General features: G+C 42.0%; 1 protein-coding gene and 1 long non-coding RNA gene across 2 annotated transcripts in view; both read right to left on the bottom strand.

Annotated features, from left to right (window-relative positions):
* Positions 1 to 19530, bottom strand: part of LOC147193470 (junctional adhesion molecule 3B-like) — a 49768-nt gene extending 30238 nt beyond the window's left edge. Inside the window, exon 1 of the mRNA XM_086130962.1 lies at positions 19413 to 19530. Coding sequence (XP_085987088.1) covers positions 19413 to 19530 — 118 coding nt within the window. The remainder of the gene's footprint in view (positions 1 to 19412) is intronic.
* On the bottom strand, positions 14290 to 14706 carry LOC147193471 (uncharacterized). Its single transcript, XR_015103096.1, has 3 exons — positions 14632 to 14706; positions 14465 to 14560; positions 14290 to 14389 (listed from the first exon to the last, which is right to left on the bottom strand). It is a non-coding gene; the product is annotated as an uncharacterized LOC147193471 (long non-coding RNA).
* Positions 19531 to 19822: the final 292 nt, after the last annotated feature.

Raw genomic sequence — 19822 nt, 5'->3', positions numbered from 1 at the left:
TGATCTTGAATGCCAAAATGACTCATCCGTCAAGTCATGTGAAGCATCGTCCTAAATAGCTTATCAGATCCTGTACACTGTGTAAGAATAGTGGCGTTGTCACACTGCCGCTTCACATGGTCCCAGCAGCCGAGAGTGCCAATGTGGACCTTTGTTTTGTGACACAGTTTTGGACTACAGGAGTGAATTAATAATGAGGCAGAACAATGGTTGCTGGATATCGGGACTGTTTGAACTATGACGGTTTCAAAGGCATGTTGAGAAAAAGACGTGTGTTATATTTAACTTATTCTACTCATGTATGAGTACACTGTCAGTTTTTTTACGCGAAAGGTGAAATAAAGCCATAATTGATTGCATAATTTTTTCTCTGTCAGTCCAGTCTATGCAAGGCCAGTTTCAGGGTGCCCACTCTTCCATTTGCTTTTTATTTATGGACTTTTGAAGGACTTTTGAGGGCTAATTTAGCCATTTTTTAAGGATTTTTTTTCTCCATTCAGCAGGGGATTCACGGTGGATTTAATGCCCGCTCAGCAATATGTGGGCTGAACAGAAAGCCACATATCACTGAGCTCGTGTTCAAATCATTGCTGCCACAGGAAGGGCATATCTTTATTTTTAGGGGCAATCAGCTAACCCTTTATTTGACATACATGTCAAATTTTCATTTCCTTACCTGTATTACCGGTAGGAAAATGAAAAAAACTTGAATTAATTCTCAAATAAGTACACTAAAATTTAAATTTAGAAAATCTAAAACTTCAATTTATTTTTGAGTAAAACATTTTTCAGGATTTTTATTGATTTTAGAAGCTTTCCCTGAAAAGTAAGAACAATTAAGAACATAATTTTACAACTTTTTTAAAATGGATTTTTATGAACTTTAAGGACCCGTGGGAACCCTGATTTATTGCTGATAAGGATAACTAAAGAACTCTTATGAGAGCAGGTCAGCTCTATATATAGACTATCAGCACCAGAGTGAGCCCTCGCAGCCTGCTAATTGGGATCCATAGGAAGCACATTTTTTTAAGCCTTTCACAGGGGTTGTGAATAATCTAATGATGAAATAATTGTCTGCTCATTTTGAGCCCAGGTCTGACACTTGAAGGAAGACAGTGAAAGCCTCGTCAAAACAGTTTCGGGCACATGGCCAACCAACCATGTGAGCGGGCCTCCCTTGGCGCAGCAATTCAGTTATGCGAACAATCTGACATGCCACACATGTTGGATGTCCGCATGAATTGGAGAGCTCCGTGGAGAGCTCCGTGGCATCAGTTTAAAGATCTTATAGCCATGGGTGGGGTTGGGGGGGGTGGCTCATTCAAGTCACAGCAACCGTTTTTTTTTTTTTTTGCACTTGTCTAACTCTCTGTCAATGCAAATGCCACGCTTGATTCAGGGGCTGCTATCACGAAAAATTTGTGCTCAATCACACCACACTCGGTGCCAGAATTAGCTTCTCACCGCACTGCACAGATGGCATCACTCGCGCTCATTACAAATGCTTCACATTCTAGTCCGGGCCGCCCGACCCCTTTCTTAATCCTAATTAGGAATGCAATTTCCACGCAGGCCTCTTTCCAGCGTGATGAAAATAAATTTGTATGACCGCAGCATTGGATTATGGGTAACGTTGCATCACTCCAACATTTCACTGATATTTGTATGGCATGAACCGTAGGTCATAGAATGGAGTTAAATCCCTGGATAAACATTCTGGTGCTTCTTCCTTCAAAAATCTCATGTACTTACTAACACACACTTTCTTCAAAACGTTAAGCCTTTCTGAAAGCTTACAATCAGCATGTCACTGTGAATTCACCAAGGAATTTCAGTCCGGTATCAGAGATCTGCCAAAACAACGCAGATAACAGGCTAATCGGGATTGCAACGTGTGTTGTTGAGCAAAGTAGTTTTTGACCTAAAAATGGCCCATTTGCACGACAAACTAACATAGACGTTGGAGGGAGCAGAAGCACTTTGCCGACATCAGCATGTACTGAGTGCAGACAGCCACAATGAGCTAATGCTCAACTGACAAGTGAACAATACCCACGCAAAGGCACACAACAGAGACATGTTGACTTAGCAGGTCCGAAATGCTTCGTCCGCCTCACTTCCTGCGTGGGTTAAGGATGCCCGATGAGGGCTGAACTGCAAGGGTGCTTTTTTTTGTCAAGCAGCCATTGGCCACACAAAAACTGTTCACACAACTCTGTTGAATTTTAATTCTCTTTTTATGAGTTGTGCATTCTGGCTCCATAAGATTCAGTCGTTCTTCGATTTCATTTGCCTGCATCGGCAGTTTTCGCATGTCATCTCATTTAAACGTACTGTGTGCAAACAGATATGGCACAAGCCATTCTGTGTGTACTCATATATGTCCGTTTCCAAAATATAACATTGATTGCTACTGTTTTTGAAAATTCCATTCTAAATGCACACACACACACACACACACACACACACACACACACACACACACACACACACACACACACACACACACACACACACACTCACACACACACACACACACACACCACACTGAAAGCAAAGTCCCAATGAATACAAAGTGCCTAAAAGAGATACGAGACCACCATCCAATATAAGGTTATGTCATAGCAGTCCGATATCAACAGCATTGGTAATAACCAAAATAATGTTTCTGTAATGGTTAACACGCAAATACGTCCAAGCTTTTTAATTGAAATTATTTTTTCACTTCTTCAGTCCAACCATCACGTTTATATTATTTAGAGCTCAAAAACATAGGGTGCAGTCTAACTGGCGGCATTTTTGATGCATTAATGATGATAATGATGCACTAATCAATAATTGAATCCTACCTTTCTGAATTGTAATTGAATCAAATCATGAGGTGGCTTTAGAGCTCCACCAGTAGGACACGCAATGCTGGTGTATCCAAATAACAATACATCACAATATTGATATCCCCCCCCCCCCCCCCCCCACCCCCCACACACCTAAATCAGATTGCCATATGAGCTTTTCATGCAGATGATGGCCTGGTAGATAAATGATTCCTTCAATATCAAATGTTTAATGTAGACAAAGATGGGAATCTTATTTGATTACCATATTTTCCACACTATAAGGTGCTCGGGAGTATCAATGAAAGGACTATTTTTTTAACTAACTAACTTTTAACTGTGTGTTTAATAGTGGTTGTGTTATGCATCCAGTAGATGGAGCGACGCTAAAGGAATATAATACAATCCAGCTTAATTTATATTGAGCCTTCACAACTGCTGCAGCTGTAACAAAGCACTTTACAGATCATTTAAAATACTACGTGCAAGAAATCTGAATATTGATCCATATGTAGCGTCATCAGGATGTAGCATGAAGCACGAAACGAAGTCCATAAGAATACAGGTTTTATTCCTTGGCTAATAATCACCACTAGATGGCATAGGAACATTAACAGGGAAACAACTCACCGGGGAATATGAAGTGACTGCAACACCATATACACGGCGCGTCGGATTATAAGGTGCACTGTCGGCTTTTGAGAAAATTGAATGCTTTTAGCTGTGCCTTATAGTGCAGAAAATACGGTACTTAATGGCTAGTTGTACCGATCAAAATACTGAACCGCTATACAGTATGTGAGGTTCAGTTTACACTTGGTGACTTTTGGGGATTTTTATTGTTGTTGTTGATCAGCATGGTTGGTCAAAGAGTTGAAAGGGTCAGTAGAGAATTCTTTAAAGGGACCATTCAAAAGCTATGGCAACTGGCCTTCTTATTATATAATGTAGAGGGTAATCATTACAAACATTTAGAATGACCATTATTTTACAATCTTGATACTTAATGTTTGAAAAGCTATCTAAACATTTAGAATGACCATTATTTTACAATCTTGATGCTTAATGTTGGAAAACCTATCACAGTTTATTGGTAAACCGCCAACCACTTCATTTGCATTATAATGTGGAAAATGTTGGAATGTTTCATTGTTCCTTCCTAAGCAGTCTGAGAACACAGAGAGGAGAGACGATTGTGGGGTCAGCAAAAATGATTGACCCCGTGGGATGCTTGGCCACAGGTGAAGTGAGCTTTGACAGACAGAAATGCTTGGAGGATCATTTAAAGCGCCACCTTGGTCAAATGATGAATATAAATGACACAAGGGCTCTTCAGCGTTAACTCTGTTGCGGTGCTTTCGTCAGAAAAAAAGGATGCCAACTGATGCCAATGTTGAAAGCCCAAAGTCTGTGACTAAATCGGGGCCGTTAGTCTTTTCAAAACACAGCCCCATTAGACAACAAATGTGCATACAAAGATTTAAATAGTAAATAGTTTGTGAAGGCTTGCTGAGTTGTGGAAGGGGGAATGCAACTTCAACAACAGCTGGGGAGGGAAACCATCTGAGGCTTCTGCTGCTGCGCACCAACCCCCAGAACCAAACCCTCCTCGAGCCGTGCTTCCATCACCTGCTCGGGGTGGAATGATGGTTGATGGTTTTTCCCTCCGAAATCCCAAACTAAAACATTGGACAGTCGAAGCGCCACAACTCGCCACCCAGTCGCTTTTCAGGCCGTATTGTGAACCATACTCCCAAGTGTACACCTCTACTGGAAACAAAGGTAGAATGTACAAACAAAATGATGCGGTAAACAATGCATGACATGTGCTGTTAGAATGGAGGACAGCTGGCAACCTTAGTCGACTGCGATTTTTACTGGTGCCAAACATAATTTCAGAGTGTGCTGCCATGTTGAATTTGAAGTTAATGAACAAGGACAAACTTGAAGCCGACGCATCTGAGAGTGACAGATGCCACATTGTTTACACAAAGGAAGATAACTACGGCATGTTGCATGTTTCCTCACAAACGGAGTGGGCAGTTTATTCTTTCGAATGCGTTAAAGCACCGTGTGCTTATTTGAAGGGGGCACAGATTTGAGAGGGGTACCTAATTTGTACGAATGTTACTAAACATTGACTGTGTCCCCTAATTTTTTTTTTTAATAATGGTATGGCGTCACAATATATATTTTGCAACTTAAATTACACTGTAACAAATAACAGTACAGAGTAATAAGCAGTGGAATATTCCATCAGCGGGATGGGCCCGCAAGGAATATTCTGACTGCGTTGAATTCTTTGAACGTGTGCTCACAACACGGCCAGCCCAAATAAGCCATGACTAATGCTACAATGCGAAAAGATGATCTCAATCTTCTTCGAAGCAACACTGACTCATTTGTGAGTTGGAACTTCAATTTAGATCCTAGATGATCACGACTGCTCCTCCCTTACAGCCCAACATTACGGCAATCACGCCCACCCAAAGGAAGTTGCCCACAAGTGTGGTGGACGCTAATGATCTCTGTGTTGAGAATCAGAAATAAAACTGTAAAGGTGCTCAGTTCTGTGTGACTACGCCTTGGGGAGAGAAGGGCGGGTTGCTAAGGGGGCGGATGGAATTTATTACAATGGCTGCATGGAGACCTTTTAGAGACACCCATCAGCAGCACAGAGATAAAAGAATTGCAGTGAAAAGTGTGGTGGAAGGCTCATAAAACCATACGGTAATTATTGTAGCTCAAACCAGTATGTAACTGTGTAGAAAAAGAGTTCAGCTTTGATGTGGGGAGCAGAGGGTGTAGGTGTGGGCAGCAGGTGTTTTTTTCCTGTGATTCACTTCACACAAAAGGCACACAATCTCAGAGTTAAAGTTAACCTTTCGGCTGAAACGGCTTTCCCTGTCGCTCTTGTATTTTCTGCTGTCTATTTTCTTGATAAATAATTGGCGAGGTTTTTGCTCTTGGATCCTACATGATTTAGGAATCACTTTCTAAACTAAATATTACTGCTCTCCGTACCCTCTGTAAATAAAGCTGACAGCATCTCGTAAAAAAAATGGCCCAATACGAACAGGGAACAGTTTTATCACAGTGACCCGAGAGGAACCGTGTTGCAACAGTTCAGAGCATTCTTTTAATATTCAGTTCACAGGCAAACTCGATTTGGCACACACATCACCAAAGCAATTGTCATGAACGTGGTGGTGGAGGACCCCAAAAAGCAGGCAGGAAAGCAGGATCAGGGTGAACTTCGCAAACTGTATGAACAAAACACTGAGAAAACTAAATCCCAAACTAAGACCTGAAAACAACAAAAATCCAAAGTACAAACAAAGGCCCACGGCAGACGCAAAAACAAGGTCAAAACAATACAAACAAAAATCCTTGGCAGTAAGGCACAAACACTAACAAGGAGAAGCAGTGACAGCAACAACAAAAAACAGTGACAGAAACAACGACCTGACACTGAGTGAGCAGGTCGGGCGTCCTTTTAACAGAAAACCTACTAATGACATGATGGCCAGCAGTTGTGCCGCTGTGGGAGGAGCCAAACAGAGCCAGCCACCTGTTGGTCCCAAACCAATCAACTGTGACAGCAATGAAGGAATTAAAGGTTTTATCGAGAATTTGTTCAAAACAACACTTAAGATTAGATAAAGAGTGGTTGAAACTTCGGATAGGAACAAAAACACTTTTAAATCGCTTGTGTCAGAAGTAGGGCCACTAGCTAATTGTGTTTGAAGTTGTGTCCCAAGTAATGAATATTTTAAATCATGGGAGGTCCATGATAATAATGTGCTGTGATAATTATGGCTCTCGGAGGAAGCATCTCCCTGCTGTAGACCAGTTTTTTTTTCCAGGTCATATGTTTACGCTTTGCTAATGACCGTGGAATTGATGTCGAGTTAATGTCTCAAAGTCTGAGAGCGGAAATGGCAAACGTGATAACGCGGTCGTTAGGACAATTACTCAAGATTATGGGGCATGAAGCTTAACGTTTAGAATTGTTTAGTAATAGCAACAATTATAACCTTAGCGGCTAACATTAAAAAAAAATTGGAATAAAATAAGGAAATCCCTTCACACAGATGTCTGTAGAATGTTCAGTTTAATGGTCAGTTCCTTCCTCGTGTTTTTCCAGTGAAGTAGGGCCGAAAACTAGCCAACTCAGAATTATTAATTACTGTGATGACACGTGATAAACTGATAAACATACGGCTGGTGAAACCCACCCAAATAGCTTCCCTTTTCACTTTTGGTTTCTATGACACAGAAAGCAAGCAGACCCACATGCAAAGCCCCGCATTCTATTGGAGCTCAGACAGAGGCCAGCCACCATGCTACAAACGCATCGCCTATGTCTGGCATCCTGAAAACTATTTGAGGCACTTACTTACCCCAAAGTATGCCGCTCACACACGCACACACGCCACGTGTGTGTGTGCGTGTGAGCTGCATCTGAGCTTCGACTCATGCAAGAGCCCCAGCATAGTCTAAAAGGCACAGACCGTTCAGGGATACAGGTGATGTTTTCTGACAGAATCAAGAAAGTCCATTAATGCTGCTAGCTATCAACAATTTCATCTGTCTTCAAGTATTGATTCCCCTTCTATTCAACAAGTCTCGGAATGAAGACTTTTGTTTTGGACTGGTTGAAAAGATATGTGACGATAACAACAGCCTGAAGGGCTAAACGGTCAAATTTTCTTTGAATCATTTGACCAAAAAAAGCCAATGGTACAAGAGAAAGATACAATTCTGCGTCAGTCGGAGCGGTTTGCTTCACTATTAAGGAATTCATATCATGGAAATCCGCTTCCAAATCCAGTCCAACCCCCGTCCAAATTTAACGTTACATATTCTCACAGGCATATCTATTTTGCGCACAGGTGTCAAACTCATGGCTGTGTGCAAGATCTGGCACTGTCACTCCATGTAAAAAAACAAAAAACCCCAAAAACATCCTATATATACATATATATATATACATATATATATATATATATATATATATATATATGCATCGGCGCTCTGCGCTGACGCTCCTTTCTTCTCATCGTCGGCTCCTCAATCCATGCATCCATCCAACCGCAGACTGTCCATCCACATTTATATATATATTGGAGCTGTCAGTTTAGCGCGTTTTTATTGGCATTAATTTAAATCAATTTTAACGGGATTAATTTTTTTCTCGCGAGATTAACGCGGCACACGTCACAAGCGATGTTACGTTGCTCTATAAATAGACCAGAAACAAACCAACAAGCGCTCTGCAGAAGTCCACGCCCATGTCTGTTTTGCCAGCCACGGCAGCACGAGACACCGAAAACGGATACTTAAAAAGAGTTTATGAATGGAAAGTTTACTTTTAAAAAGTTGCCAGATTGCTCCACTGACAAGACCAAAGTTATCTGTTCTTCTCTCTCTCTGTATCATACAGGTATACGATGTATGCCACTGACGCGATTGTTACTTGTTTGGAACTATTTTGTGTGGAAGGTTACAGTGTTCTGTGTCCATATAAATAGAGCGGGTGGAGCTTCTCTGTGTTCTCTGGCAGTGACAGTGCGCTACAGTGGTAGCGACCTAGCGAAAATAAAACGTCTCCAGTGTTGTCATCGAACCAAGTGTAGTCATTCGAAATGAGGTCTACACAAAACCGTAGAGAGACTTCCGCGCAAGAAGGACCAACACAATCAACATAGCCTGACTGTGTTAGGGGGGAGTGAAACCCCTCTCTTTCAGAATGGTTTGCCCCAGCAGCACGGGGGAAGTGCGTGCGCTTGTTTGTACGGCTGGCAGTTTTGAATACAGTGGCACATAACGAACACTGGTGTCCGGTGTCTCGTTATTCTTCAACAAACATACAGAAACAGACTGCTGTGTTCAAAGCAAACTTGAGAAAAACGAAGTATGCAACCATGGTTAAAATCCACTATAGGCTGAGTACTAGTTTCCCTTAGATGTGCACTTTATAATGTTATATTGCTCTGTTTTGATTTCATAAAAAAAGCTGTTAAAGCAGCTGTTGTGTGACAAAATATTTTTTTTCACTGTTGTTGATGGACAGTAACATTGTGTGAGAGATTATGTGTGAATAACTGCTCCAAGTGAAAAATGTTCATGTAAAATTGAAAATCGAAATTGTTATTTCAGTAAATATTTGCATTTGGCACATAGAAAACGGATTCATGATTCCATGTTGATGAGAGCATTAAAATGGGGAAGAATAGGACAAAAATGTAAAAGGAAATTCAGAAACGATAAAAAAATGTGTGAGTAATCACGATTAATTCTTTAGTTCATTTGAGTTACCGTAATTATGACAGTTGCATTTTTAATTAGATTAAATATTTTAATCGTTTGACAGCTCTAATATATATATATATATATATAGGGCGGCCCGGTAGTCCAGTGGTTAGCACGTCGGCTTCACAGTGCAGAGGTACCGGGTTCGATTCCAGCTCCGGCCTCCCTGTGTGGAGTTTGCATGTTCTCCCCGGGCTTGCGTGGGTTTTCTCCGGGTGCTCCGGTTTCCTCCCACATTCCAAAAACATGCATGTCAGGCTGATTGGACGCTCTAAATTGTCCCTAGGTGTGAGTGTGGGCGTGGATGGTTGTTCGTCTCTGTGTGCCCTGCGATTGGCTGGCAACTGATTCAGGGTGTCCCCCGCCTACTGCCCGGAGATGGCTGGGATAGGCTCCAGCACCCCCCGCGACCCTAGTGAGGATCAAGCGGTTCGGAAAATGGATGGATATATATATATATACACACACACACACACACACACACACACACACACACACACACACACACACACACACACACACACACACACACACACACACACGGCGGCCCGGTATCCAGTGGTTAGCACGTCGGCTTCACAGTGCAGAGGTACCGGGTTCGATTCCAGCTCCGGCCTCCCTGTGTGGAGTTTGCATGTTCTCCCCGGGCCTGCGTGGGTTTTCTCCGGGTGCTCCGGTTTCCTCCCACATTCCAAAAACATGCATGGCAGGCTGATTGGACGCTCTAAAATTGTCCCTACGTGTGAGTGTGGGCGTGGATGGTTGTTCGTCTCTGTGTGCCCTGCGATTGGCTGGCAACTGATTCGGGGTGTCCCCCGCCTACTGCCCGGAGACGGCTGGGATAGGCTCCAGCAACCCCCGCGACCCTAGTGAGGATCAAGCGGTTCGGAAAATGGATGGATGGATGGACACACACACACACACACAGATGGACACCAGTTTTTCTGACGATTGATGTCTGATGGGAACCTACAAAAAATAAAAATAAAAAACCACGAGGAACTAAGGAAGTGAGTTTTTTTGTCCGTCAGTGTTATCGTCACAACCAGGGTCAAGTACTGACGGACCTGTCAGTTGGTCACTCGAGTTTACGTATTGACAGACTGTCTGATGGACTAACTGATGGACTGGCAGACCTCTGAAATTTACCTCTGGAAGCGATGACAGTAGCACAGTTAAAATAGCATGACCGATCGACTGACAATTACAGTTTGGTTTGAAAAAATGAGGTCCTGACGATGATGGACAGGTACCCAGGCCGCTGACGGATGACGGAAATAAACAAATTACATTATTTGTGTTTTCAAAGCTGATTAATTAGTTGCTCACTTTTTGTACTTTTCTTCACCCTTCATTTCCTACAAGAAGACAAAACTATTAATTGTGCAACAAATAAGACTAACCTCATTCATCTCACTATCGAACATTTTTAACCCTTTCAGGCACAGCGGTTACTACAGTGGACATCTTATAAGGTTATCAGGTCACAGGTTATCATTATTGGTGCCTGAAAACGTTAAAATCAATTAATCTTTTGCTCATTCCAGCATTTAATCAAAATGTTTTCATTGAAATTTATCACTTTTTTTCCAGTACATGTTTATTATTCAGTCGGCAAATTGTCAGATGGGCTGGGGGCATGTCAAAGAAAGGTACAAAGATGTCTGCCAAATTCTCAAACAAGCTAAACAAGGCTTTCACAGACTCCAAAATCAAGATGTGGCATTTTTGTGGCTCGACTGCACTTCTATGACAAAAGGTCTTTTGGAGTTTTTTTTTCTGGAAATGTTTAAAAAAAAATTAAAAAATAAAAACAAGCGACCAGTCTTAACAAAATATTGAGAGGCACAACTCTCATTATGAGTACAGCGATCCCTCGCTCTAACGTGGTTCACTTTCAGCGGCTTCGCTGTTTCACAGATTTTTTTTGTGCAGTTTTTTAATGCTTTTAACTCTTTAAATCAGAAGTGTCGACTGTACAATATTTCCAAAAAGTATTACAGTTATTTGTTGAAAACGTTTGGGTTTTTTTTTTTTGTAATTGGGCCTGAAAACAGGTTTTGGTCTTTGATTTCATTATATATACAGTAAGTAACTGTAAAAAAAAAAGTTTACAACTTCACGGATTTCACTTATCACTGGTTCTTTTTGTAATGTAACCCCCGTGATAAACGAGGGATTACTGTATACTGAAGTTCTACACCAAAACAAAGCAATTGAAATTAAACTCCAGCTCTTGTATTGGACATCATATTATGCAAGTGGTCATAATGTTGACATTCAGCCATAGGTTATACATATTTTAGTTTCACATAGTTTAAATTATACTTGAATCATACTTGAATGCACCAACTCGAAAATTTCCATGATGAGCATTCCCCCCGTACAACACTTTTATGTGTATTGACAAGATCAAAGAGTTTGTTGGCGGACCAGTTTCAATAGCTCATTATGCACTTCGAATGAACAATCAATAGAACTTGTAAATGTGAACAGCCGTTGACCTTAATGCTATAGTTTTAAAGTTAAACATATTTGCAAGCTCTCTGCAATTTGATGTATTTCTCTGTCGTGCATGGACTAAAACAAACCCAACAACCCAGTAGCGGTTATAACTGACAAAGATCATGGCCGTGGGCACATTCCCCTGAAGGCTGGACACGACTCCCATAATGAACCGGACTTTAGGTGTCAAGTGTGACCAAGCATGGCACAGATTGCCTGGTGTGAGTGATTTGTTGTTGTGACTCACACACCAAAATGGGTCAGGGCCGTCCAACATCAAAACGTGTTCGTCCTGCTACAGTACATTAAAAAAAAAAAAAAAACAGGTCACACACCTCCCTAGTCATTGTCCAGTGCCTCGCAGTCTGAAAATCACGGGTATAAAGCAACCTATTGTTTGTTGCTCATGGCTTCCATCATATGGGATCATCTGCTCTACGGTACATCTTTTACCAAAAACAGACGCCGGCATCTGGTTTCTATCACATTGGAAACACTGTCGAACATTTCGTCCTCCAACATGAACCAAATTCGAATTATTGGTGTGTAGATTATTACTCTGCTCATCTGTGGAATGTCGTTTCAACACTTGACCTTTTCTGCTCGCAAAATGAACTTGAGTTAGTGCTGCAAAGCAGTACAAAGTGTTCGCCTTGTTATACTACTACGACACAAACACACACACACACACATCACTAATTACTCATTTAAATGGGCACCAAGATTTCTGCATCATGTCTAACCCCAAGCACTGAACTACACCGTCATTGCCAAGTGTGGATGTACTGAGTCATTCATTTGTGCAATGAAGTCAGCGATGATGCTTTGAACATATAATTTCTGTCCCTCGGGATCTTTCTTGCAAATACTATTCGGAAATACGTAGCCTGATGATGTTGCAGAGAAGCGATATATTTGAAATGATTCGCTGGAAATTACATTTACGGTTCTCACAGTATGCACGAGATTTGTGACTGTTCTGATTGGTTCGTGTACATTTTGGGTTTCTAAACTCGAGTTTTGTCAGTACCATTTTGAATGTGTTTACAGGGCCAAAAATGTGTTGCTTTTCTTCTGAATGCTGTTTTTGTCATTTTCATTTTTTAACCCTTTCAGGGACAGCGGTATCTCCAGTGGATAGATTATCGTGTTATCAGGTGACAGGGTGCATGAAAGGGTTAATTATGTTTCCAGGAAAATGTGAGCGTGAATGGTTGATTGTCTGTGTTCGTCGATGTGCTCTGGCTCTCGCCTGAAGTGGGCTGGGATAGGCTCCAGCACAGCAATGACCCCAATAGGAATAAGCGCCATTGAAAATGAATGGATGGCCGTTGTTTGAGGCAAGTCATTTTCCAGAAATGATATCAAAGAACCCATTTCCAGGTGGACCCAATGGTTCGGAATAAACTTGTGATGAACACCTGAGCTTGTCAGAGGTTTATTTTGCAGTTATTTTTAGACAGTCATTGCCCCTTTCTTTACAGCCTGGTAAACAAAAGATGACTCCAGAGCCATTATCTGGTTATGAGTGTTCGTGTGAAAGTCTTTTCCAGGTACCAAGAACTAAACTGAGGCTCAGGGGGGATCGAGCCTTTTCTGTTGCTGGTCCCTCTCTCTGGAATGACCTCCCACTGAACATTCGGCAAGCCTCCTCGCTGCCCATCTTCAAAACCCTCCTCAAAACTCACTTGTATTCTTTGGCATTCGACTCAGCATGACTTAGATTTGTTCTTGGTTTTACTGTTTGGTGCTTTCTACCGCCTTTATTACCGATTTGTCTTACTGTTTATTGTGCATGTTAAATTGCTCCATGTACAGCACTTTGTATGCAGCGATGGCTGTTTGAAAGTGCTCTATAAATACTGTTGACTTGACTTGACTAACACTGGCTAAGCTCCGTGTCGTTCATTGCCTCAGCCTTGTCGTTGCTGAAATAGCTAATTAGTTTACTAACCGACAGCTTCACAATGTTTGATCAATGGTGGCCTCATTTGACCTATTGATGTACTGTTGGTATACAGTAAACACACAAGCAGGATTGACTGCGCTTTCCCCGCCCCCACTCAAGGGAGCATGTGATCCCCGATAAATACAATAAATATTCTCTTGTACGGACTCGTGTTTGCGCTGTCCAATTTGTCCTGATAACAGAAATTCCTCATTTGGGAATTAGCATGGTACATGTCCTTTATGAACCTGCAAGTATGTTGACAAAATGCACGTGTAACAACACAATCAATAAAATACAAAAATATACTGTCCAAAAACTGTTTATATAACAAAAACTGCAATACAGGTGTATCCAAAAAAAAAATCACAACAGTAAAATACGTACAGTATTTTAATGTTTATTTTTTTCTGTCTTGGGAAAAAAATATGTATTTTGGATTGTTTTGTTGGATGCATTCTTTGGTTTATGACAATGTTTGCCTGCGTGTCATACAGTTTTCTTGCTAGTTGCAAGTAACTGTCCCGTTGATCACCGATGTCTAGTAATTCTTGTGCATACTGAAGGATTTTTGTTGCCATTTGCATTGCTTCCTTGCTGGATGGTGGCTTGTCATCAGGAGTTGAATCGATGCATGGTTGTTTAAAGTTTCGTAGATTTGCGTCTTTCCGACTACAAGTGTCTGCTGGATCTTTTTAACTTTGTGTCCAGCCTCGCTCAAACGGATGCATTTCACTCGCTCCGCTCCAGTTGTTACAGTTCTTCTACGTTTCGATGCGATGATCTACACGACGTAAGTGAATAAAGTTAAAATCTTTCGCAATTACAGTAAAACGCACGCCAATAAAAAGTCGCTTACACGTCTTCGTTTCGAATCTGATGAATGAAAACGGCGAAGCGAACACGTTTCTTCGGTCGTGTCGAGTGGGTGCTGCTTTTAAGCTAGTGCCGCGTTCTCCAGGACGTAAGTGAATAAAGTTAAAATCATTCACAATTACAGTAAAACGGACGGCAATAAAACCTCACTTGCACGTCGTCGTTTAGAATCTGATGATCGAAAAACGCGAAGTGAAAACTTGTTTCAGCGTTGTCTTTTCCGTCACATCGGGTGGGCGTTGCGTGTATTTAAGCTCCCGCGGCATTACACCTCCATCCGGGTTACGGGTAGTGGAATTTCCGCCTACGCAAGTTCCGGTAACACGTAATATCGTAGTCAAAATGTTAATGCATAGGTTTTTATTCCGGGTGAAGGATATTCCTTTCCATAGAATTCCGGGGATGGGAATATTTACTGTATAATCAAACAGGAAGTCGTTTGTGTGCTGGTCTTGCATATTGTCGTGATGATCTAGCAGTCTAAATACCGAACAATTATGTTGTGTTGAGACAAAATAGCTAGCGTCAGCCTGGTTATTGGCCAGGAGATTCTTTTGATATTTATCAATTCAGTGCATCATGAGGAAAAAGTCCTATTCAATGCTATCCTGCTCTTTTTTAATGGCGTTAAACTACCGGTATGTCATTTATTATCGTTTATGTTTTTGACATGTTGGTCATCTTGAAATTTGAAACAGGTACCGGCTTGTGCCATTTTGGGAACATGGCCGCATTGAGGCCAAGGTGAATGTGAGTATGAATGACTAATCTAAATATGTCAGATTACATTAACAATCCGCAGCAACATCCCCAAACCACAAAAACAACTGACATGGGTAAAAGCAGACTGCAAGTGGAAAAGTAACAGACACAATTGACCGATTTGTAGAAATAAAATCTCACAGCTTGTCAACACGATGATGAGTGATTTCATTGCAAGTTGCTCTTCTATTTACAAACGCTGTGACCGGCCAGCTCTGTCAACTTTGACAAGCCAAAAACACCCCCAAACAAACAAACAAACAAACAAGTAACATTCAAAAAAGCAGAAACATTATGGGGACAAATAGTACAGACATTAGGGGGGGGGGGGGGGGGGGAGACAGACAGGCCAATGTCTGCTAATAGATCATTAGAGAAGATCTAAACTCAATCAAAACCGAAATGACCCACTTTTTCAAACACCTTCTATTACAACTGTTGCTTTTCAACATTAACATCTGCTCTATGTCACCATGAATTAAATGTTGTCATAAAAGCAGCACGCTGTGTCACGTTAACAATAATTTCTGCCTCGGGATGTGCATGATCACACCGAGCACGTTTTATAAATGCCTTCATCTGGCAACATGGCTGAGCTTTCTTCACGGCTACTGCTCCTTTCTGCTCGATAAGCAAGCTCATCAACAGGACCGTCTTTGATCTTTCAGGCAAACAGGTGGCTAAGATTGTTACACATCATGGAGGAGGGTTTTCAGGCTCCATGTGTTTTCGATTTGGAATGCTACATTTGCTTGCATAGACACACAGGTTTGGGAGGGACGCTGTAGATATTTCTGGTGACGCCTGCCCGCGCCACTGCTTGAAACACCTCCACCCACTCCTGCTCAGCTGTTTCAGGCGATTCCAGAGTAAGCAGCCATGTGCCACATTGACTTTATACTGTGTCGCCGGCCACAATAGAACAATATTTATGATGGCCTGTAAGGGATTCGTTTGGTCACAAATCATCAATTGGCAACTTTGAAAAAAAAATTGGAGTGAACGGTACTCTGAAATGGTCAGTCCCCAAAAATAGTTCCTTTCTCGCGGTGACTCCTGAGCCGAGAGCAAAATATCAATATGCCAGAGCTGACTCTCACTCAGGGATTTCTGATATGAATAACTCCTGACTTGCAACAAACAAAATGCAGAGTATCCAGGGACTTCTTTCTGTCTGTCTGCTGCCTGATATTTGCTTGCCCCTTTACTCTCTTACAGTGAAATGTCAGACTGTCTGTGACTTGCCCATAGCGGACATTACGTGCCATTCAGAGTGTCCTCCAAACATTTGCTCAACGAGCTATGGGTGGGTCAGGAAACATCTGACAACATACGGCTCCTAAGGGAGCGACTATCATCGGTTATCTTACAGGCTATTGACTCTTGTCTCGCCAAACGGCTGCACCGCACATGCCAAACAATGAGAGAAGCGTCAACCCTTGGCTTTAGTTTGGACAAATGTTTTAAGAGTGTGGTTGGGTGGCGGCATCCGTGGAGAACCCCAGTTATGTGTCGCTTTGAGAGGGTTCTCTGAGAGGGAAACTGATGAGTGATGAATTGGCTTATCGGTGGAGTACATACAAACAAGCATCTAATGGACAGCTCCTTTGCTTATCTTATCAGTCAGATAAAGAAATGGCTCCAATTGGATTTTGTTGTCACCCACGAGTGAAAACAAAGATAAAGTAGAGCCACGGGTTAGGCAATTGTCCTGGAATCTAATCAAATTCTCGAGTAAAATGTTAGTCTAATTATGCTGTGCCTTGCTCTTCACAGCTTCTCGAGCCAAATATGGTGCATCACGGTGAAAACGTATTTGATGCATATCAGGTGCATACTCAAAGTTTGTATTTCATCAATTCTAATCCACTTTGAACTTCTTCCAGGGTCTCAAATACTCTTGCTCCACTCTTGGCAAAGACAGTTAGAGCAGATGCTTTTCTATGGAATCCTAGAAGTGAAACTGCTCAGATGAAGCCAACAATGTAAAACGGCAACGCATTCCATGAGGTCAGATTGGAAAGTCTGCTGTAAGCATGTACACTTAAAATAACAATGGCTTGTGTCTTCTGCTCTGCCGACAGATGACTAGCATGATATTTGCAGCTATGTTCAGTCACGTTGACTTTAGCCTTCACTTGGAATAGCTGAGGTGCGTGGCCATTCGGGAGATCGGAGCCCATTGAATACAATAGCACTCTACAGCTAAAAGACACATCTGACAACAACGCAATGTAACGTAACATTGTGTAACTTGAAGGAAAAGACATCCACATGAAAACAACATTTGAAGCAGTGCAACTCCAGACATAAATGTAATTAGTGGTATTATCATAGCTATCAGTGCTTTACAACACAGCCTTTAGCTTACTTCGATCTAGCCAGATTAATCCTGCTTCTCAAGACACAGGCAATGCTGGCTCAGAGCCAGTTGACCACATGGTTAAGCCCCCGTCCAAGGAAGACAAAAGACATTCTTAAATCTTCACCGGCTCACTGCTCCCTCTGAAAATGTCAATTGTGCTCCAGCCATGACCTGTCAAAAGATTTATCTGGGAGAAATACTATCAAAAGTACGAACTAAAACCCCCATATACCTAAGTTATACACTGTAATAGGTGGGTCACTTTTTTGGCAAGTACTGTATGTTACTCTCCAGGCATAGCTGAATGTTGACACAGCAAGAAGCAAGCTACTCTCTTTCAACCCTTTTCTGTCTATCATCTCTTTGAACCCCAGAATCATGTAAACTCACTCTCCTCACTGAAAGGTACAGGTTCCTGGTAAATGTATCTCACTTGTGTTTCACAACAAAATAGTGTTTAGAGTAGTAAAACAGATTCAAAAAAGCTGCACCATAATTAGGATTAAATCATTTGTACACGTGAACGATCTCGAGAGGTTCTCATGTCTGTACTCTGATTGCTATTTTGGTCCGTCTCATGCCTCTCTAAACCTGTGTCCAAGGCTGAGGCAGAGAAATACAATTCACGCCAAACCATGGTAAATTTTGTACTGCTATGTATTCACTAGAAAGGTGAAGAGTGGTGTTTAAAATAGGCATAAACCAACTTTTGGCATTGTTTTACTGAGGGTGCATAAACGCTGTGTACAAACTACTTCATTTGGTAATTATATTACGACAAAAACACGCTCACTTGTTGCTGATTTTATTCCTTGGTCACAACTAAATCAGACTCCAAGCAAAAAAGGTCACACAAACAACTATGATTCCCAGAATGGCTGCACACGTACGACAGCAACAAGTGGCTCATTTCACGATGAGTCATTAAAAAACACGAGGCTACTGAGAAATTATGTTCCCTGTAATATTTTGTCTTCTAAAGCGGTCGACGATACGTAATGTATGGACAGCTGTTTTAACGCCGCCCTCTCCTCCACAAGTTTGTGTTCATCACTTCCAGTTGCATGCTGATAAAACATCGATAACAGAACCGGTTCTGCTCGGCCATTAGGTCGTGTCGCGCTTTGCAAGAGTTCACCTAGGAGAGCGGAGAAAGGAGGGGGCAGAGGACACTGGCCTGACTCCTCCCGCGGACAGCCTGCTTTATTCAGCCGGCAGGAAAAAACCGTTATCTCGCATCACTACTTCGAACATCGCAACGGCCCCACAGCCACGCTAAATAGTTAACGGCGCGTCCGCAAATCATACTTAATTCACAAGAGCCGAAGCGTCCTTTGAACTAAAAAGACGAAAACTTTTCTCCAAAAGTAAACAAAACGCGACGGGTGCACACGCTAGAAGTGATGACAGCGTTTATGTTCGTGCGATGCGAACGCGGTGATACACACACGGTGAATAAAACGAAACGGCAAACTGGGAGTAAATCGATGGCTTGGTTGAACTGGTCATATAAAACCACTCGATCTGTTTATTTGGTATTCTCTTTCTAAATTAGACCAAAATGGCGACTATATGTGTCATATATTTGTAAAAACACAAGTCTCTTTTCGGAGATACTCGTTCTCGTCGGTCTGGTATGAGTTTAGTGTTTAACGAACCTTCAAAGGCATGAGATCGCTTTTATACCCACCGCTGAACAGAATTCGAGACAACAGGGGGCAGGAGTAAACTGTACTTAAGTGACGTGCTTCTTGGTGAGAAAAAGGAACAGATAAGAGCCTCCTGGATTGATTTTTGTACTTACAGTGAGTTGAGAGGAGAGTCAGGAGGTAAACCAGACGTGCTTTCGCCATCTTGGAGTCGATGCTATGCTCGCTTTGCCCGGCAGTACATGCGCAAAGTAGCCTAAACAGCTTTGGCATCGGATTGACAGAGAGAGAGAGAGAGAGAGAGAGAGAGAGAGAGAGAGAGAGAGAGAGAGAGAGAGAGAGAGAGAGAGAGAGAGAGAGAGAGAGAGAGAGAGAGAGAGAGAGAGAGAGAGAGAGAGAGAGAGAGAGAGAGAGAGAGAGAGAGAGAGAGAGAGAGAGAGAGATATGGGGCTGAGCATGGGGAGGGGGTGAGATGTATTATAGTAGGTTTCCATAGTTACCGGAAAGCATCCGTCAAGTTGCCAAGAATTTTTCGTTGATACGACGTGGGAGGCTTTATATATTT

This window comes from Hippocampus guttulatus, chromosome 15 (genome assembly GCF_054856545.1).
Source record: "Hippocampus guttulatus isolate MCC_2025c chromosome 15, RoL_Hgut_1.0, whole genome shotgun sequence".
NCBI lineage: Eukaryota > Metazoa > Chordata > Actinopteri > Syngnathiformes > Syngnathidae > Hippocampus > Hippocampus guttulatus.
This window is presented reverse-complemented; position numbering and strand designations above follow the sequence as displayed.